General features: G+C 42.3%; 1 protein-coding gene across 2 annotated transcripts; it reads right to left on the reverse strand.

Moving 5' to 3' along the window:
• Positions 1-589: 589 nt before the first annotated feature.
• Positions 590-19034, reverse strand: WDR88 (WD repeat domain 88). 2 transcript variants are annotated; one of them, XM_081871214.1, is made up of 11 exons: positions 18663-19034; positions 17256-17366; positions 16430-16518; positions 11945-12008; positions 8793-8931; positions 6695-6824; positions 5715-5899; positions 4885-4967; positions 2469-2537; positions 1978-2070; positions 590-939 (listed from the first exon to the last, which is right to left on the reverse strand). In XM_081871214.1, exons 1-11 carry the CDS (start codon positions 18756-18758, stop codon positions 793-795), a joined length of 1206 nt encoding a protein of 401 aa, XP_081727340.1. In that variant the 5' UTR covers positions 18759-19034; the 3' UTR covers positions 590-792. The 2 variants fall into 2 exon arrangements, with proteins under 2 accessions (XP_081727340.1, XP_081727341.1); XM_081871215.1 differs by lacking the exon at positions 17256-17366.
• Positions 19035-22109: the final 3075 nt, after the last annotated feature.

The following is a 22109-nucleotide window of genomic DNA, read 5'->3' on the forward strand; positions in this document are numbered from 1 at the left end:
TTTTAATGTCTGATTTTATCAATATTTTTAACGAACATTTCATATTCTATGTAAACTGCTTAGAGGTTATATGATTAAACAGCATATAAATCCTGTTAAATAAAATAATAAACAATATTAAATCAGGCTAAAAGATAACCTAAGGTGGAGGGGAGGAAAAAACTTGGTTGATGTTGAAATACATGGGATCTGCAACTGGTGAAAATCTCCAAGACTGAATGTGGGAGGCATTCAAATGACGCTCTGCTAAATGATAGAAATCAAACCTAACAGAGCTCCTAACAGAGCTTCCCTTGAATGTCAGCAACCTTCTCACACTTTTCTTTTCGAGGCTTTGATCAGATTGAAGCTTCATGGCTTGCACACTATTTTGTGACATTTTGATTGCCCTAATAAAGGTATTGCTCTAGTGTGGATTTCAGAATTTTAAAGACCGCAAGTTTCACCTCTCAGCTGGACTCGTGTTGCTTAATGGCGCCCATGTTGTTTAATTGTTCCGCACTAGATTGAGATTCATACGACTTTCCTTTCGCATCACTGGGTTACTTTTTCAATTACATTTAAGAGAGGGCCACAGTGGAACTAGAAGTTGTGTAAATCCACTTGGCAGTACTTATTTTTTTATTTTACGCTTGTCAACCAGTAGGACATAGTGGATCCTTCAAATGCCTCTATTCCATAGGAATTTCAGTATGTAATTAAAGACTAAAAAAAAGTTCCGAGTTCTGTATATGCAGGCAAATAACTTTTATCGCTTAAAAAATTTCCAGCAATGGCCTGTTGCTGATTCCTTTAAAAATCAGGAGGCAATGGAGGCAATGGAGGGGGATCTGGCAGAACACTTTCTTTGTAACTTGCCAGCCGACAGAAAACACAATTGATTTCTACTTTGTCTTCATCATTGTGGAAGAGCAGGAAAGACTTCTTACATTCTTCACACTAGATTTTTTTATATAGAAAAAAATAACATATAAGTGGTTCAGACAAGAGGAATTTCCATTCTAAAAACAAACTGACATGCAGACCCATTTTTGCAAATGCTAATGGATGCTTAGCAGAAATCACTCTATAAGAGACATTCAGCACGTGCTCCTAATTTTTTATTAGCATTTTACTAGGTGACAGACCATATTGGGTTCAATTAAGTCCCATCAAAATGAGCGGGGCAAGATAAAAATGACTTAATTTCTTGAAGAAAAAAAAAAATTCCTTCCAGTAGCACCTTAAAGACCAACTAAGTCAGTTCTTGGTATGAGTTCTTGGTTGCAGTGCAGTGCAATCCTGTATGCGTTCAGTCAGAAGCAAGCCCCATTGTGTTTAATGCTGCTTACTTCCAGGAAAGAACAGGATTGTAGCCTTACAACTCAATCCTAACCATGTGTGCTCAGAAGTAAGTTAAGACTGCAATTGCATCTGGAATCAATACATTGTTTCGGCAACCGTATCGCATCCTGCATTTGAGATGCACTGCGGTCAGTCTGTGCAGGGATGACGATGTACCCAGACACATACATATGCAAGCTTGCCTACCTTCCCCCCAAATATTTTTTTGCTGCCATAGGAATGCCATGCCGGTAGCTCTTGTTCCTGTAGGGAAAGGATGTGGGGGAAAGCACCAGCTGGCTGCTGGGAGTTATAGTCCAAAAGATCTGGAAGCAGGGAAGGCTGCTATGCGCTATGGGATATGCAGCTTCCTGCTATTCAGATGTTCTCATTTATTATGGTTTCCGATATTCAAGTGTGACATTCAAAACCAGTGCCAGAATTCATCCCTGACTTAAACGATGCTCTGCCCTTCAACATTCTTTGATCCAAAGGCTGTGAAATGCACCTGTGGCTCGCAGAATGGTCTTTAGAGCACATAGGATTCTGAGGTTGGGGTTTGCTAAAAGGAAAAGGAGGCAGCATATGGACATACAAATAGAGGGAAACATTCTTGTAGGGTAGTTACATCCAGGAGAGGAATAATAGACTGACCTTTGCTAACTTGGAGCCTCTTGTTCTAATGGCCTGGACCACCACAGGGACTTCATGGGCATCTGCAACGTCCCAAACTCTCAAAGTACAGTCCTGAAACAATGGAAGGATTTCTATCAATTTACAGCAGGGATGGGTAACCATTTTCAGGCCAAGGGCCACACCTTTGCATGTCATTGTGGGTGTGACTGAAATGCAAAAGTGGTCGTAGCCAATTTTAAAATATTTAAAATGGAGGGGATCGAGGTGTGGGTGGGTGTACAGTTACACATATTTCTTGGCACCACAGACTCATAGCAGGAGGTTCATGAGAATGGTCTTCAAGGTTTTCTCTTTTTTTAGGACAAATTTGTCAGGGTTTTGAGGGGCCCACAAAAAACCTTATGGGATTGAAGTATCGCAATGAGGTATCTACGGAAGCAGTCGGGAGTGGGAGGAAGACAGCCACTGAACTATGTTTCCAATTATTTAACTAAGCTTACTGATGATACCTTTGAGGCAGATACAAGCCACTTCTTGTTGCTACTCAAGGCAATGTCTGTCACCCAACCTGCATGACCCTGCAAAGAAACAGTTTTCCAATTACACCAAAATGGGAATTTGTTCACCCTTAAGACATTTGTAGAGAGCCAAGTCCTGCTGAACTAAGTGCAACATGCCTCTGAGTAAGCATGCTTATGGTTGCACTATTAGTTTCATTGTTATTTTATTTCAATACTACTGAAGGCCTTTTTCTGTTGTGAACATCACAGATGAAAACTGCTTAGAGGTGCATTATAAAATGTATTCTACATTCAAGACATTTGGGGTGTGAGTCTTTTGTGACTCTCTGCGGGGGGGGGGACCCCATCTGTTTCTGGCATAATCTAATCAATACTTTGTATTTTTTCTTAAGCGCTTACATACAATTTTAATATATTATTTTAAATATAATATCTTCCACAGAACTTCATAGTGAATAGTTTTAATTACTGTTATGGAAGAACTACGGTTCTGTTTCCCTTTTCCGGCCGATGCATTTGTCATTCTGTCCGTTATGAGAAGGGGAACAGCCCTACAAGAAACGGGCCTCCTGCCAGGGTGGAAGTTCTGTTCTGATGCACACAAACATTCCCACCATTCCCTCCCATGGCACCCACGGGTGTCTGGGTTCAGCCCTGCACATTTGTTTTGTTTCTATATTGGCCAGAAAGCGAAGCTTCCACTCCCATGTGGTGCTGAGAAACATTGACAGGAAAGGGAAGGGAGAAGGTGGAGGCTGCCTTTTTAAAAAAGAAAAAATAGGGGACTGTCCCACTGCCTAGGAAGCTTTGAAGTGGGGAGTAAAGCAACTGGAGATGCTTTGCCTGTGAGTTTTAGTGTGTGTGTGTGAGAGAGAGACCTATGTTACATTTTGTTTCCTGTGTGGGATTTGTGTATTTCATATGTGCGTGCTTTCAGGGAGGGGAGTTCTCTGAGCACCATCACTTTTCCTTCCACAAAGTTGAATTGCCTTCTGGAGGCAAATACGTTTTGGCACTTGGGGCTCAGACCCAACCTCTGCCTTGCAACTCAGTTCCCTGGGCAAGTTATTTGCCTTTTGTGCCTAGCCAGGCTGCAGGGCAGCCATTTCTGTTGTGGTGGTGCCCTGCCTCTGGGCCGGTCCAAGACATTTGGGCACCTGAGGCAAATTGCAAACTGGCACTCCTCCCTCCCCCGCCACCAGGGAAGAAGCGAAGAATGAAGATCTACACCAGGAACAAGGAAGGAGTGAATATCGACATCAAGCACAGGGGGAAGTGTCAAAGCATCTTTACCCAAGGGTTGAAGTCAGAATCAAAGGGGCATCACAGGGGATCTACTGTCCTTGCGAATCTGGCAACCCAAGGCAGTTGCTTCACTTTGCCTCATGGGTGAGCCAGCCCTGCTCTGTCTGCAAGAGTTTATCAAATTTTGAACTGTGCCCACAGCCCCAAAAGAGGCTGGGGACTTTTAACCAACCTCAATCATTATTGAATATACAGGCCTCACAATATTATGGTTACTTACAAGTGAAAAGTTAAAGCTATGGTTTTCCCAGTAGTGATGTATGGAAGTGAGAGCTGGACCATAAAGAAGGCTGATCACCGAAGAATTGATGCTTCTGAATTATGGTGCTGGAGGAGACTCTTGAGAGTCCCATGGACTGCAAGAAGATCAAACCTCTCCATTCTTAAGGAAATCAGCCCTGAGTGCTCACTGGAAGGACAGATCGTGAAGCTGAGGCTCCAATACTTTGGCCACCTCCTGAAAAGAGAAGACTCCCTGGAAAAGACCCTGATGTTGGGAAAGATGGGGGGCACAAGGAGAAGGGGACGACAGAGGACGAGATGGTTGGATAGTGTTCTCGAAGCTACCAGCATGAGTTTGACCAAACTGTGGGAGGCAGTGGAAGACACGAGTGCCTGGCATGCTCTGGTCCATGGGGTCACGAAGAGTTGGACACGACTAAACAACAACACAAGTGAAAATATTGGGTGTACAATTGCTGTTCAAAAAACTGTGATGCTTGATCATGAACCACCCTAGGAATTATGGTTTATTTTCCTAGCAACCACAACTCAATGGCTTAGTACCAAAGGTGGGAATGTGCAGAATAAGGTTTCTGAATTGCACTATCAGGAGATATGTGGGCACTGCCCAATGGATCAGCTATAAAAGCAGAGAAATTGTCAGTGCTTTAAACATTGTTACTGGATATCAAACATGACATGAAGAGTTGGAGAAAAAAAGAAACACCAATTTAATTATTCTTATAGAAAGAGCATTTCCAAAAAAAATATCTTTCATTTAGGAACTGATCTTGCATAGTCAGTTGGAGTTTCACAGCTAACTTCTACAGAAGCAAAATTAAGTCCTCCTTTGCCCAGGCAAATGCTTACACAGTACCTTTAAACATAGCTTTTTATATGCCTCTCGTGAGTCCCAGATAACGATTGTTTTGTCATAACCTCCAGACACCACAAGCGATGCTGGAATATAAAATTATGTCAGGTGACTGCCTTGTGCTTTGTTATTAAATAAACTAAGATTCATTCATGCAGGAAAAAGTGAATGAATATTTGACTTTTAATACAACTGAAACACTGCATTAAGAATACTAAGCTAGATCTTTCTATATAATAAAAATGTAAAAATGTCATCATGCAGCTCCCATTGGGAGATTTCTAGGCCATATCACAGGCCTGGATTTGCAGGAAGCCATGGTAGGGGAGGGGAGCAAAAGTGAAGGTGTGTTGCAAAACAACTGCGGTAATGGCATGAGAGCGAGAAGGGGGAAAGTGGTGGTTTAAAAAAATGGCAAACGTTTGAGTAAAGTGAGGATGGAAGCATACTGATAGGGGGAAAGTGGCTATTTTAAACAGTGGCAGAGGTTTGAATACAACAAGCAGGGGCTGACACAGCATCATAGAGCCTGACATTTTATTTCTCTGCTCAGACATGTTCACCTAACAATAGATCTTAATGAGCTTATCAATTAAGGAGTGTTCTAGAAGGCTGACTGAACAACACTCTACCGTAAGTCATCAAGTTCAGTCTACCTCAATTAAACGAGCAACCTTTTAATCAAAACGGAAAATCATTTCATTCTGAAAGTTGAGAACTTAATTAGTGGTTTGAGCATGACCCCTGTGACTCATCTGAAATAAACACACTTTTCTTTCACATTTATACATTTGCGTAGAAGGTGCCATTATACGACATTTCACATTACTCACCATCCTTACTAATATCACAGCAGCCAACTATTCCTATGTGGCCCTGATCCAAAATAATGGGTCCATGAGAACGGAACTCCCCTGTCCTGATATCCCATAACTTTACAACTTCATCCCAACCTGCTGTGCACAAATAATGGCCATCCAAGGAGAAACGGCAATCTGCAATTGCATTGGTGTGTGCCCTGAAAAAGATGTGCAGATCACTGCAGCAGGATACCATCAAATTTACAGTGTTGACTCTTCTGTAGGGCACACTATTTGACCTCAGCCCTGGTACTGCAGAAAAAACCCAGTTACTGGTCAGTTGCTGCTCTTTCTGGCTATCCTCATAAATGCAAATGCTTTTTGTCCCAGGCACACAATGCCCTCCAAAGGCTAGCTTTGGAGAATCACCTGTGAAGTGCAAGTAAAAGTAACACTAGTCTGGACATGGTAGATAAGAAGAAAAGATGAGTTGGGGCCAAGGATGTTCTGAGTGCAAACAGACATACTTTTAAAAATGGACTCTTGTTTCCTTTCTTTCTCAGAAAAACGGTTTGGCTTAAAAAGAAAAAGAAAAAGAAAAAGTGCTATGAAATTAATGAAATAAACACTCTTTCATTAAAGGACCATTTTGTTAATATTTTTTAAAATTATATCTGGAAAAGCATTAAAAAACGGATAGTGTGGATATACCGAGCTGTGGTAGGTTCAGCTGCCTGATACGTCACTGCCAAAATCAAAATAGTACTGCCCGAAAAGCACATAAAAATCTTTTGAAAAGCTGAACTCTCAGCACTCACAAGTAGGAAAACACAGGAGGGTGACTATTATGTGGATGGGCCTCCCATAAAATGAGTGTGAAAAGTAGATTCCAAAATTAACATCTAGTTTAGTGCAAGTGGCCACATTACCCATTTAACTGCTACAGATTTTACACTAATAGGAAGCAGACTTCACGAGAGCCACATCAGTAGCTGCTTCACTGTCTCTTTTACCGCTCAATTGTGACTGTGGTAGACTGTGCTATAATATCCCAGAATTTTAAAGACATGTCAGATGACACCGTAGCTATTCGTTGGTTCTGAGGATCAAAACGACATCTTCTCACTGTGCTTCTGTGATACTCTGAAAGAAAGAAACACTCCAAGAAACAGGCTGCAAGCACTTTGGACAAGGTTAGAGCTACCAGCTAGTCTGATGGTTACTCACATCTGAGTTTCAGCTTATTGTCATGGTTTTGTTTTTTTAATGTACGTCTCTATAGTTCCAAAACACAGCAGGAACTGAAACACTTGCACACACAATAACTAAGCATCTAAGTATGGGACAAAATGTCAGTTTAATAATGCTGAAGTAGTGACAGTAATACTGTCTTATTATTTTTTTGGAGTCAGTTTACCCACCTGCCCACCACTTGATTCCCAATTTATTCAACTTTTAGCAATTTTACACATAAAAAACTAGCCTTAGAATTCACTCTGTTAATTCAATTGGCTCAATTTTGTGCCATAGGAATGTGTCCTCAGGAGATATATGTGGTGTGTGGTGGGTCAGTCTGGATGATACCCATTGGTCCCTTCCAAACCTGTGATCCTGTGCGAGGTTAGAATCTACAAAAGGAAACCTGGTAAACTGGTCGGACTAGTTCCTTTGTTAAGGTCATGGCCTTAAGTACTGCTATTTACATGTCCGAAGAGGTTGCCATAGAGACAAATGGACAGGCCGTTTCCCAACTCACCTGGCTTGATGTCATCCTAGGATGGGGAACAATAGGCTAAGGGGGGTGGGGGGCTGTGCATGTGTGAATTTTGGCAGACACTGGAAGCTGGAGACTGCAGAGACATGTCTTGCTCTGTGCTGGACTCAAAAACTGTGACTTGAGGCTTCCCTAGAACATTAAGATCTGTTGGGGTGTTCATGCTGCGAGCCTCTCCATCCTATGCTTAGATCAGGGGTAGGCAACCTAAAGCCCGGGGGCCAGATGTGGCCCAATTACCTTCTCAATCCAACCCACAGACGGTTCGGGAATCAGCGTGTTTTTACATGAGTAGAATGTGTCCTTTTATTTAAAATGCACCTCTGGGTTATTTGTGGGGCCTGCCTGGTGTTTTTACATGAGTAGAATGTGTGCTTTTATTTAAAATGCATCTCTGGGTTATTTGTGGGGCATAGGAATTCATTCATTCCCCCCCCCAAAAAAAAATATAGTCCGGCCCACCACATGGTCTGAGGGACAGTGGACCAGCCCATGGCTAAAAAAGGTTGCTGACCCCTGGCTTTGATCATATATGTTTCAATAAAACCATATATTCAAAAGATACCACAGTATATCCACTGGCTGTCATTCAAAGGATACCAGACCCCTAGGTAAGCACAGACACCTATGGAGTACCGTATTTTTTGCTCTATAAGACTCACTTTTTCCCTCCTAAAAAGTAAGGGGAAATGTGTGTGCGTCTTATGGAGTGAATGCAGGCTGCGCAGCTATCCCAGAAGCCGGCACAGCAAGAGGGATTGCTGCTTTCACTGCACAGCGATCCCTCTTGCTGTTCTGGCTTCTGAGATTCAGAATATTTTTTTTCTTGTTTTCCTCCTCCAAAAACTAGGTGCGTCTTGTGCTCTGGTGCGTCTTATAGAGCGAAAAATACGGTATCTTGCTACTCAGAGATTGGGGTGCGTGCAACAATGTATACACAGACACAATTTCACTGGGTACTTGGCAAATAATGCTTGCCATTTATAGCCATATGTGCATTAGCTGTCATGATAAGCCACATAAATAGGGTCACTGAAGCTTTCAGCTGTGCTGTGTGCTGTATTGTGCTCTACAACAAAGCAACAGAGCAGAACTAAAATATTTAACAATGTATTAAACAGTATGTACAAAGACATGCTCCTTCTAGGGTGATAGGTAAGAAATCCATATATACTCTAGATTCAGGTAAACATGTATCAATATGCAAACGGGCAGGGGCACAGCCAAACAGAATCGTATCCTGTACACGTCCCACTGAAATGAGAGGCATGTGTACGTCTGGGAGTCATTCAACAGGTATAAAGAAAAGGATCGTGACCAAGTTTTAAAAATGTTACCTCTGACATATGCCACCTTTTTCGCATCTTCTACACCACAAATGAATAAAGCATTTTCCAAATCTGAACTGGAGGCGACGTATTTGCCATCGTGAGAAATATGGCATGAAGTCACAAGGCCATCCTGCTCTAGAGTCCACTGGAGAAGAGAAGAGAAGCCCTTGAGGTTATGCTTTTAGGGTTAACGATCAGCCAAGGACCAAACTTATACGCACATGAGCCCAGATGCAGCTCACGTTACTTGTGACTGAGACCAAGGCGACACTCCCACCATGTACCTGGCAGCGTGCAGAGGGCAGACTGGATCACGCTCACGGGTTTAAAAAAAAGAATATTTAACTCACTTCTAAGCATTTATACAAGATGTGACCGGAAAGTTCGGTGAACGGTCACAGAAATCGGACAGTGAGAAATACTCAAACATACAACCAGCATCGGAAACCCACAAAATGCTCAAAATTGTGTACAGAGATGAAGCTGTAACCTGAAAGACAGTGTATGAGTAGTTTAAGCGTTTCCACGAAGGTCAGCAAACCATCAAAGATGTCCAAACTGCTGTGACAAGGGAACTGAAAGCAGTATGAAAAGAGGACTTCTCCAGAAGTTTCCAACAGTTCTACAAACAGTTCTACAAACCAATACGCTGCATTGTATCAGAGGGGGCCTACTTTGAAGCCCTGTAAGGTGTGTATGTTTGAATATTTCTCGCTGTCCGATTTCTGTGACCATTCACCGAACTTTCCGGTCACACCTTGTATTTATGCCTCAGAACATTCTGAGATAAGGCTATGGTTCACGCCCGCCCCAGTCCTGTTTAGTAGGAACAGTAAGTAAGTACTGAAAGCTTAATCCTGGTCAGAGCCAGAATCCTGGTCAGAGACAGAAATGGTATATGAATACATGAAATGCAGCACACGTTTATCTTTTGCTATAATTTTTTTTTATTGTTTTGGTTTTTTAATCACATGATCAAAATCTGTACCAATTGAATTAGACCATTAGGGTGGAACCAAACATTACACACAAATGAATTTAACCCATTCTTATGGAAGGCCCTCCACATGAACGCTTGCTTGACACCCATTCAGATATGTCATGCTGGTTGGTGCCAAAGACCATTCTGTTTTCCCAGGACTTTCACTCTAAGGTGTTCTGTCACTGGCTGCTGTTTTCACGCAGTTTCTGACTGTATGCTTAATTTTTAAAATTATATTTCTGATTTTTGTTAGCTTATCCTTGGAATCAGTTTGAAGCCCAGGCAAAAATCCCCACAGAAAAATCAACGTTTGTTCGAGAAAAGTCGTTTTGGGAGGAGTTGATTTGCAGCAGACAAGTGCTAAGATTACTGTATTATTGTTATTTATTAAATTTATATACCAACCTTTATCTGAAGATCACAGGCCGGTTGACAACATAAAAACACAAAATGCATAACATAATAGTAATAAAAAAACTATAACCCCACTACCACCAATTTTCACTGCAAGAAGCTTCACCAAACTATTCCCCCATTGCAAATGGAAGGGAATCAACCCAAGGAAGACCACAGGGCCAGATGGGGTAGCTGGAAGGGTACTGAGAGACTGTGCAGATCAACTAGCAGGAGTTTTCACTGGGATTTTAAATCGATCCCTAGCCCAGGCTATTGTTCCATCCTGCCTAAAGTCCTCTACTATCGTTCCAATAGCAAAAAAATCTAACCCGGAAGATCTGAATGACTTTCGTCCAGTAGCACTCACACCTATAATCATGAAGTGCTTTGAAAAGCTGGTACGAAATTATGTCATTGCTTGCCTACCAGAGGGACTGGACACATTCCAATTTGCTTATAAAACGAAAAGATCGACAGAGGACGCTGTGGCGATTGCCCTCCATGCCGTTCTTGCACATTTGGAGCAGCGGGGGGGTTATGCCAGACTGCTTTTTTTAGATTTCAGCTCGGCATTTAATACCATTCTACCACAACGTCTGATGTCTAAACTGGAAGATCTGGGGCTTCCGTTATCACTTTGTGGGTGGATATTGGACTTTCTGTCAGACCGTACCCAGAGGGTTCGGTTGGGCCCTTATACCTCTAATACACTTAAGACTAACACAGGAACACCACAGGGATGCGTACTTAGTCCGCTCCTTTATATTCTCTACACGTACGATTGTGTCGCTGCTCACCCTAGTAATAGGGTTGTCAAATTTGCAGATGACACAACCGTGATTGGGCTCATCTCTGAAAGGGAGGGTGAAACGGACTATAGAGATGAGGTGGAGCGGCTGACAGAGTGGTGCAGAGCTAACAACTTGTTCATAAATACAAGGAAGACAAAGGAGCTTGTGGTGGACTTCAGGAGACAGAAGAGCAATGTCCAGCCACTTTTGATTGATGGGGTCTGTGTGGAGAGGGTAACAACGTTCAGATTTTTGGGTTTTGAATTACAAGAGGATCTGTCCTGGAGTGTCAACACAAGGGGGCTTGTGAAGAAGGCGCAGCAGAGACTGTACTTTTTGAGAATCCTAAGGAAAAACCATCTTCCGCAGAAACTGCTGCTTGCCTTCTATCACTGTGCCATTGAGAGTGTGCTCACTTATGGCTTATGTGTGTGGTACGGAAGCTGTACTACCCAGGACAGGATGGCGTTGTGCAGAGTTGTTAAGGCAGCAGAGAGCATTGTTGGCTGCCCACTCTCCACCTTAGAGCAGATTTATGCCACAAGGTGCCATAGGAAGGCACTGGATATAGTAAAAGATCCATCGCATCCTGGTCACTGTCTCTTCGAGCTCCTGCCGTCGGGACGGAGATACAGGACGATGAAGACAAGAACGAGCCATCTCAAGAACAGCTTCTTCTCCAGAGCGATCTCGGCCCTGAATGGGAAACCTGGACTTTGAAAGTCATCTAATCTTCCTTGCTGTATTATACTATATTGTTTTAATTAGTGTTTTTATAGTTGTTCTGATTTTGAGTGGAGTGCCCTACCTGGATGGATGGAGCAGCCAAGTAATTTCGTTGTCCCCGAGAGGGGGCAATGACAATAAAGATATTATTATTATTATTATAAATGACTGCATGTGTTTGCAAGGATAAACATTTGGGTAAAAGGGAAGTTTAGTTTCTAGTGATTAAATAGGGAGTTTTTAATTAAAAAATCAATACATACAAGCACTTTCCCTGTTTCCATATCCCAGGCCCTTAGACTTTTATCATATGATGCTGTTATCAACCTAAAACAATAAACACATTTACATGTTGAAAGACAGCAAAAATGTTTGATTCATGCTTCTTCTTCTTCTTATTATTATTAAGATAGCAATAACAAATAGCTTATGAATGTGCTTTATGCTCCGCTCCCATATTCTGGAAAGATTCATCCTCCATCATATATAGTATTTAGTGCTTCTGCTTGTTCCCTGCCTCAAAAGCACGAGTTGGAATGGTTTTCTGCTTAACCTGGGATTTCTAGGCGTGGGTCCAAGCGGTTTTCCCCTTGCCCAGCTCCTTTCGCAGGGAAAACCTGCTCTTTAGTGCAAAATAGGAGCAAATGTCAATCTGGAGAAAACCCAAATTGTGTTTGCTCCGATTGACTGCTAAAGAGCTGTTTTTCCTGTGGGAAAGTAGCAGGAAAGGAGGAAGCATGGCTAAGCCCTCAGTATAAGAGAAATGACACTATAGATATGTCTTCAAATACTACAGCTCCATTTTGTTCATTAGAGTTACACTCAAACTGGAAACTGGGATGTCCCACATTTGCAAATCAACTGGTGCTCTCTCTCTCTTTTATGTGATGTGCTTATGGAGGAAGCAGAAAACCCTGGGAAGCAGGAAAATACAAACCGCTCACTCGGCTCATAAGATATTTAAGGGGGGAAATCATATGACTTCGTTGTGGCCACTGGGTAGGATGGAATTGTTTCTCAAAATCCTTGTGCCAGCCCACTTTTAAAGTGGCAACAAAAATGTCTGCCCCTATAGCAATTAAGAGGCACAGCCAGGAGTAATGTAACTTAGGAGGAATCCTATGTTCTCTGGGGCTTTGTTCCTTCCCCCTGTGTATCATTATGCAGAAGTGGCATACATTAAATCTCTCCCACTGCAGTTAATGGACAGCCTCAGACAACCACTTTTCTCAGTCCCACAGCATCAGGAGCCCAACTAATTCTGCAAGCCTCCACAGCCCATCACCGCATGGTTGTAAGGTGCCTCTGGAGAAATTGTACCTTGTGTATTAAGGCCTGCTGAATGGAGCCACATCACTTTCAGAGTCATAGACTCCCATAAGTCACAAGTCTGTGCTGTTCCACTGGCCCACACTTCCAAGTTAGTTCTGTTTGGCTGTGCCCCTAGGCGCTATGCACAGTGCTAAAAGAGCAGGAAGGCTGGGATCCTGGGAGGCTGATCAAGCCAGTCCGCCTTCTGCAGTGCCTATGTGGTGGTGCAGTTGCTGTCTGGAGCAGTCCTGCTGTGCCCTCACCTAAAATAACTGCTGGTAGAGCAACCTGGCAGGTAAACTTTGCCTTGTGGGCATCGCTTTTATAACCTCCTGAACTGAAACTCAAATCCAACCTCGGTGCTCTTTCACACTAATCCTCCCGGAAGCTTCTGGTGCTGCTCTGTATGAGTTTACTCTATTACAATGGTACCTTGGTTCTCAAACTTAATCCGTTCCAGGAGTCCGTTCCAAAACCAAAGCGTTCCAAAACCAAGGCACGCTTTCCCGTAGAAAGTAATGCAAAACAAATTAATCCATTTCAGACTTTTAAAAACAACCCCTAAAACAGCAGTTTAACATGGATTTTACTATCTAACGATACCACTGATCCATAAAATGAAAGCAATAATCAATGTACTGTACTATAAAATAAATAAGACAGTATTGTATATGATAAAAAATGAAAATTTAATTTTTCTTCTTCTCTGCACTAATGATACTCATTGTTTGGATGGGGGGCTTTTATCCATTTCTGCAATCAATCAATCAGTAGCTGAACTGGGTTCCACACAGTCACAAAAACAGATTAACAGAAAAAGCCTCAAAAACAAAAAATAAATAGCAAAAACAAAAGCACCAAACTTAATCCATTCCAGAAGTCCATTTGACTTCTGAAACGTCTGAAAACCAAGGCACAGCTTCTGATTGGTGCAAAGGCCCCAGAAACAATAGCCGACAGCTGCAATGGATGTTCAGCTTCCAAAAAACGTTCAAAAACTGGAACACTTATTTCCGGGTTTTTGGAGTTTGAGAACCAAAGTGTTTGAGAACCAAGGCATTTGAAAATCAAGGTACCACTGTATAGGCATTTCTGCTCTTCCTTGACCATGCAACCATCTCCTCTTGCAAAGAATATAAAATACTCTGTTCACACAGACACCCAGCAGAATGGGAGTGGTTAGCATGGTCTGATGATGAGTGCTTTGAGGAAACATTTGGGCCACAGCAGGTCTTGAGCTTTCTCCTAGGTAGACCTTGCACTTCCCATGCTTGTTTCCCACCTATTGTGCTCTGAAGCTGGCTGGGAGTTGTGACTGGAACAGTCCTCCTTTCTTCCCTGTTGGCCTGCTTGGCAAAAGGCTAGCTGCTGCAGACGGCTTGTGTTTGCGCTGCCAGACAATTTGTACCCATGTCAGACAGCCTTGGAGTCTGTGGCAGCTGCCCTGCTTCCAACTGCAACACGACGGAGAAGCAACTGCGTCTTGTGCTGGTTGCCTGGTTTTCCGTGCATAGACTAGGCAGGAAAACATTCAAGCTTCATCACATCCTGCCTTATATCATGGGGTCATTCAGCTGTCGCCCCTGCATGGCTAATATAGGGTTGCTGTTGGGAAACGGGGCAGAATTGCCAGAGATGCAGTCTCTGCACTGTTGATGTTGTTGCTATTATGGCTTTTGTTCCTATGGCGACTGTTGAAATGTTGCCTCTGCTGCTGATGGCTGTGCACAGAATCCCAACGATGGAGTGATGGATGCCTGATGTACTGAGACCACAGGATTGAGCTGTCATTGGACTCAATTTAGAATTTGCGTACTATTCTGAATATGAGAATATTCTGGGGCTAGCTTTCCTGTGCATTTTCCGGCAGCTGATGTTGCTTGGTAACTGCTCTGTCATTGACACAGCAGTAAAAAAAAAAGCACTAAGGTCCATTATACAACAAAGATATGCAATTATATTTATTCCAAGGTGGATAAGTATCTATATTTGTCTCGCACGGTTTCTTTTTCAGCACCCTCCATTAGACCAAAATAACAATTTTTCTTGACTAACCCAGAACGTAAGCACTGTTATCTTAATGGCCTTTCAGTATTTTGACAACTAATGCAGTGGTCTGGTCTGTGCATCCTTTTAAACCATAAGAGACATTTCGCTCTGGTGTAAGACGAATGAGCAGCGAGCTGGTTCATGTAGCTTAAAAGTCCCAGCTACTCCTGGCCACACAATACTATGAGCAAAAAACCGCAAAGTCTTGACTTGATGTGTCATCTGAACTCAGGCTCAGCTTGTGAGTTATTTTTTCTTCGATGAGCAGTAGCCCAGGTTTGTTCTTGGCTTAGCACTCATGGGTTGTTGGGGAAAACAAGCAGCCCAGGTTCAGATGACAGGACAATGCGAAGTTCATGATTTATTTCAGCACAGTCAGGAGCAAAGGAGGAGCAAAGCAGGGATTTTTGAGCATGCTGGGCATTGGCGTGAAATTGCAGTTAAACATTAGGTATGGTTTAACGTGGCATGAAGATGATTTTGTTATCATGCTTGTTTGCTTTCCTCTTATCTATAACCAGTTTGGATAGCTAATGTCTCTTCTAAATTAATTAGCCATAATGCGAAAGCATTGATTTAATTGAATATATTGTACTGATTTGCATCGCTGTTGTCTTTTAATGAACAGAGTTAAAAAAACAAAACAGTGGTTTATAGAAACTCTTCATGCTTCTTAGCTGGCTCTCCACTCAGTTCTGACAACAGCTGCACTGATGTCTTAAATTCAGCAATGTGGCAAATAAATGTGGGAGCAAAAGGAGGATTAGCTTATCTCCGTCCCTTGAAGATGGCTCTGCAAAACTGTACATCTTCACACAGAATTTTCTTCTCATATCAGCTGCACTCACTGAATGCATCTGATCTCTGCAAGTGGCATGATGATGGTGTCTGGTGAGACCCCAGCCACCCCACCATCTTCCATTTGTCCCAATATGAACTCATGGAGTAGCCCTGCAGATATATGCTCCTCTCTTGGCTCCTCCACATTGCAGCAGCCAGACTCAGTGGCAATACTCTCTCCCAAGGAATAATTGTTACATCTCTTGCAGCAAATACAACAGTTTTGTGGCACTTTAAAGACTGGCATCTATAATATGGCATAAGCTTTTGCGGACTTCATTACATGTGGTACTAATACTATATCAACACTGAGTTAAAATCTAATTAATCTATTTACTTTTTTTAATAAAAAAGTTTCAAGTATTTTATAAGATATATATAACAACACAGTCGTGGTAATAATTTTTCCTACTGGCTTTCTAAGGCAGGACTGCATTGACCGTTCTGTTTTGTCATCATTCTTTTCCCTGTTCCTATAAACCCACTTGCTGAATATAATTAGTTCTGTGGCTTACTAATTAATATATAAAATGCAACAGTGTTATCACCTTTTATTATCAGGACTCAGGCAGCATTCAGAAATGGGCCCAGTGTGCTCACCTTCAAAGGTCTGAATACAGACAGCACTGGCAATATCCTTCAAGAAATAAAGATAAACTTGGTTATTCAGTAGTGTGCTCAGACTGAAAAAGACAATGAAGGCTAATTCGTAGCACATATTTTTTCACTTAATTATTCTAAATAGTTCTGCTTATAAGCTGCCCGCAGAACTTGCATCCGATAAATCAATTACCTATGTTTACCTGATGAAGCCACATGATACACTGGCTGCATGATACATTTATCTCTTCAAAAAGGACTATTTTGGGCTATTTGAAGGCAAATGCAACCACACAGGGCATAAATTGTATTCTTATTCTCTGCCCAGTGTCTCAGGTTCAGAGGTACCCACAATGCAAAAGTGGAATGTTTTTCCCACATTTCCATTTATATTATTTATAGCTTCTAACCTTTCTACTCTTTTTTTAAACATAATATATACCGAACCATCACCACACCCTACAAAAATGAGCTCTGTAGGCCAAGTGTTCATTGTGCAAGTGGTGGGAAAGTTACCACTTTAATTTGGCAAGTAAAATTGTGTCAAATACTTTACAGTTCAATCCTATATATGTCATTTCAGAAATAAATTCCACTGAGTATAATGGGACTTACTCCAAGCTGAGTGTGCAAAGGAGTGCGACCTTAGAGTGTATGTTTGGTACTTTCAACAATGTTTCACTTAACCTTTGTGTTAATATGATAAACTACGGTTTAGACTTCAGAGCAATATGATCAATTAGATTTCTTGCTTCAGGTCTGTAACAAGCTTACCCAGAGTTTCACTGTGCTGTCATAAGAGCCTGAAAGAACTTTTGTTTCATCAAAACAGAAATGACAGGAGGTCACAGCTGCTGAATGTCCTTTTAAAATTTTAAAATGAATCTGTGAAAGAACAGAGTATCTCATGTTATCTTCTGTCAATGTTTTTTTGTAGATACACCAGTCAAGAACAGGGCTGTACAAAGTGTAATTAGAAATACCTTCTGTTCTGTCAGTTTCTCTCTTGCACGTCCACTGAAGCCAATTTACATGAATCCTGAGCAAATGGCTCACTGGAGTCTATTTTAAATCTCTCCACATGTGAATCGGTTCCTGGTGGCTGCTGATGGTTGTGTGAAGTGGCTGCCACTGGCTTCCTAACAACATTTTTATCTGGGTCTGAAGAAAGGTGCTACATGACACCCCTGATACTTTATCTTAACCAGAACTGCAATCCTAATCTCATTTCCCAGGGAGTAAACCCTACTGAATGCAATAGGTCTTACTCCTGAGCAGACATGGTTAGAATTGCACTGAGTGACTTTTAAGAGATTTCCTTATCAGGTGACTACCAACATTTCTTAGATGAAAATAGGGATGTCTCATTCCATAACGATAATTTTACTATTTATACTGCCACACATCTTACTGGGTTGCCCCAGCTTCCAACATATATAAAAACATAATTAAACATTAAAAAATCCCTTCTCTATACAGGATTGCCTTCAGACGGCGGGGGGGGGGGGTTCAGATAACGCCATACCCTCCAACATATCTCCAATGAAAATAGGGACGTCTTATGGAAAAGCAGGACATTCTGGGATCAAATCAGAAACCAGGGCCGTTTCTCTAAATCAGGGATGTCCCTGGAAAATAGGGACACCTGGAGGGTCCGCAGTCCTACTCAGAATTAGATCTATGGGCGTACCCAGGATTGGGGGGGGCAGGCCTTTTGCTGGGAGTGCAAAACCTCAGTTTGCTGTGTATTTTTATTGATTGGGGGGCAGGTGCCCCTCCCTGCCTACGCTCATGATTAGATCCATTGAAATTAATCAGCAGGACTAATTGAAGAGGGGTCTACCCTTACAACAGGACTAATACCATACCACCCAATGATGCACCGCTTCTTGCAGGAACGAGAAGTCGACGTTAATCAAAGAAATAAATCCATAGTCAAAACAAAATAAAAAAATTCCTTCCAGTAGCACCTTAAAGACCAACTAAGTTAGTTCTTGGTATGCACACGAAAGCTCATACCTAGAACTAACTTAGTTGGTCTTTAAGGTGCTACTGGAAGGATTTTTTTTATTTTGTTTTGACTATGGCAGACCAACACGGCTACCTATCTGTAAATAAATCCATAGACAGGTAACTTGCGCCGCCCCATTATCACGCGGTCCTTACAACTCGCCCCCCCACCTTGGCCAACTTCTCATGGTCCCCCTCCCAGGCCTGCGGCGAGCGGGTCTCGGTGGCCAGGGGGTCGTCCGGGCAGACCATGGGCGGAGGCGCCATCTCCAAGGGCGGGAACCCTCCCCTCCCTTCCCCGACGGCGGAGGCAGCTCCTCCGGGGGTCGCTTTCCCTCCTGCTCCTCCGCCGCCGCCGGCGGCCTCCCAAACGCTTAGCAACCGGCCTGGCTCGCGGCTTCTCCCGCCAGCCCCTTCCTCCTCCTCTCCGCCGCCGGGGAAAGAGCCGCCTTCCCCCCGCGCCTCCCCCCTCTAGGCCTGAGGCGAAGCCGTACGCCCGGATTCCGAGATCCCCGAGCGCTTCTCGGCTTCCTTCCCGGGAAAAGGCTCGGCGCCGCTTGTGGGAGCAGAGTTTGCCCCTCTGAAAACAAATCGGGAATTTGTACTCGGCACAAGCCCGGGGACACTCTCCTTGACGCCTCAGAGCGCGAGTTCTTTTCAAATAATCATCATCATAATCTAATTAAAAAAAAACACACAAGTATTTTGAGTACAGTAAAGTACAACGCACGTGCGTACACACACATATCAAAATCAAGAACATTTTCTGGGAAGGTTAGAAGGAAACGGCTATAAGGTGACAGACAACAACACACCAACCCCAAAACAAAGTGTTGGCCCCTCAGCAGTGGATATTTGCAACGCAATCTTAGGCATTTCTATTCCTGCTGAGTTCAGCGGCGCTGACTTGGAGGTAGGTGGATCATGGGACAGCTGAAGTTAATAGCCCAGTAGCTTATTTGCACTTAAGTTTGATACACAAAACACAACAAAAAAGAAACTTTAGATTTTATGGTCCAGAGCAGGGAGTTGAGGGTTTGCTTTGGGTCACACAACTAATCACATAATCACACCCAGCCATGGGTGTAGCTGCCCCCCCCATCAATAAAAATACAGTACATAGCATACTGAGGTTCTGTCCCTCCCCTCCCAGATCCTGGCTATGCCAGCAGTCTCCTCTGTAAACTAAGTCTTGAATCACATCTAAGCCTACACCTCTCTCTTTTTAAATGCTAGTGTTTTTATTTAGATCTCATTGATGTACAGGCATGCATTTTTGTATAAACGTTTTTTAAATTTAATTTTGATATATATAAAAGGAGGGAAAGAACAGAAAAAGTCCACGTCAATAATGTAGGTATAATAACAAAACCCAACAGTAAGGAAAACAGATCACATCATGCTGATCATTGTAATTTATCAAGGGATCAAATCAAGAGTTCCGTTTCTCAAGAGAGTTTGCTGGCTGTTGCAAGTAATGTTTGCCAAAGTATGTTACAAAATCTCAGCAAATAGTGGGAAAGGCGTCAGGTTTAGCAAGATCCCACAGTGCCTGAAGATGGAACGTAAGCTTTTCAGAAAGAGCCATGTTCCACACTTTTTGTACTACACAAGGATGTCCATGTTTTGTAAAGTTTTCAATTTTTCCACAATGGTCAACTCAGGCAGCTACCAATAAAGAAAAGCAAAATATATTGAAACAGAACATCTTGGTTATTTCCTTTGAAGATGGAGAGAAGGGCCAGCTGCAGTCTCATCTAAATTGCTCCTATTATTACAGTCCTAGGTCTTGAGGTATTTCCACCATCATTTTATTTATTTCATGAAATTTATACACTGCTTGAATGCAATAAAATAAAATAAAATAAAAAATTAAAGGAGTTTACAAAAAAGATAAAACAATAAAATTATTATAAAGTGAAAATAAGTACCACATTCAGGGGCCACATTAGACAAAAGACAAGAAATTTGAACTGGGGCTCTGTCTCACTTATGCCAAAGTTTTAATGCTGTTTCCCTAATATGGACTGAAATAGATTTCAATGGTTTTTTCCATCCATATTTTATCCTACTGTTTTACCTTCCCATTGATTTTTGTACAGCTAAAACCCTTTATTTCCATGAACTAGGCCCTTTCCAAACCCCATATTTAAGATGATAGCCTCCCAATCTTGCTAGAGGTCTAGTGTGTGGATCTGACCACAGATGGTCTATCTGATATACTTGTATCTATCCTGCGTCCAAGTCACCAAAGTCCAGATGAAGCTGCTCCTGGGTGACAGGAACATCATACCGGGAAAAAAGTTACACATTCTGATATAGCCTTGTTTCCCATTTTGAGAGGACCCTACGATAAGGTAGGATCCAAAACAGGAGTAAGAGACTGCAATGTGGTCAGTGGTGAGTAGACTGGAGAAATAAGAACTGTGATATATTCTCCATACTGGAAATGTACTCATGCTAAAAGGGTTTTTAAAACAACAACAAACCACAACCATATTAATATTTTGAATGGTAGTATCCACAAGAGCCCCAGGTCTAGCACATTTTTCCTCTTAAGGCTGTCCAATGCTTGTTTTGTCATCAATATAGGGGATATTTGGCAAACCTGGAATGCCCCATAGTACAGAGCAATATTGTAGGGACAGGCATTTGTCAAGGTCTTGTGCTGAAGGAAAAGTATTGGACTCGATGCAATTCAGTGCCATATAAAACACTTTTCTGGATGTGTGGGGCTCATACATTGGAAGCTCAACTTTCTCCCTCCGCTCTCTAATGTGCTGTAGTAGTTATAGAGTACAAAACTTTCCCATCCTTCCATAAAACCCCTCTAAATCCCATAGAATTTCTATTACGGTACAAAAGCTACTATCAATATGCACGACTTATGGTACATCTGACACTTGAATGCAGGTAATTCCATTTCTCCCCTCCTACACTGAGGATGCTTTCTGCAGCTATTGAGCATGCTCAGTCCTCTTTGGGCCATCCTCTCCCCCCCCTCCCACTTTTAGTGGTTTCCTTCCTCCTCCTCCAGGTTTTCTGTACCTCCGCAAATCTTTGGGACCTCTTGAGTCTACTGATACTTTTCTCCTGTACATGAGCGATGGCACCCACACAACCTAAGCATCAGAAAAACGGAAATAAGGATAACTAGTGGAGCATTTCTTCTGCAAATATGGGTTGCTGGATTATGTAGCAAGCTCCAGTCCTCAAAGAAATGTTTCCTGGGAAAGATGGGCTAGCACAAAAAATCAAATTCACCTTTGCCTGCTCTCTCCTGCTTCCAACCAACTGCACTTGTCTCTTAATTGCAAACAATTTTTTCAGCCTTTTAAACCATCGTGCCTGCAGGGGGTTAGGATGCATAAGCAAGCATGAAAAGCCTGAACAAGACAAAAAAGCCCTGGTCTAAAGAAAGCTAGTCACAAGCCCCATCGTCATGAGTTTTTATTTAGAGTGGGCCCCCAAAATAGTAATTTTTAAAGGAAAGACTGATTTTCCCCATAATAATAACAGAACACTGCTATACTGCTTCAGTGGTCAAAGATTTCAAAAAAGGCAGCTGTTGGTGAATATTACTGCTTCACAATATTCTCATATTTATACTTCAGGCTT

The sequence above is a fragment of the Podarcis erhardii genome (assembly GCF_964252035.2).
Source record: "Podarcis erhardii genome assembly, chromosome: 7".
In the NCBI taxonomy this organism is placed as follows: Eukaryota; Metazoa; Chordata; class Lepidosauria; order Squamata; family Lacertidae; genus Podarcis; species Podarcis erhardii.

Coding starts and splice junctions, on each gene's coding strand:
- WDR88 (XM_081871214.1), bottom strand. CDS start 18,758: ATGGCGCCTCCGCCCATGGTCTGCCCGGACGACCCCCTGGCCACCGAG. Junction 5,900..6,694: donor ACCACAGTCACAATTGAGCG/GTAAAAGAGACA, acceptor CATCTTTTTCAG/GGCACACACCAATGCAATTG. Junction 4,968..5,714: donor CTGTGATATTAGTAAGGATG/GTGAGTAATGTG, acceptor TTTATATTCCAG/CATCGCTTGTGGTGTCTGGA.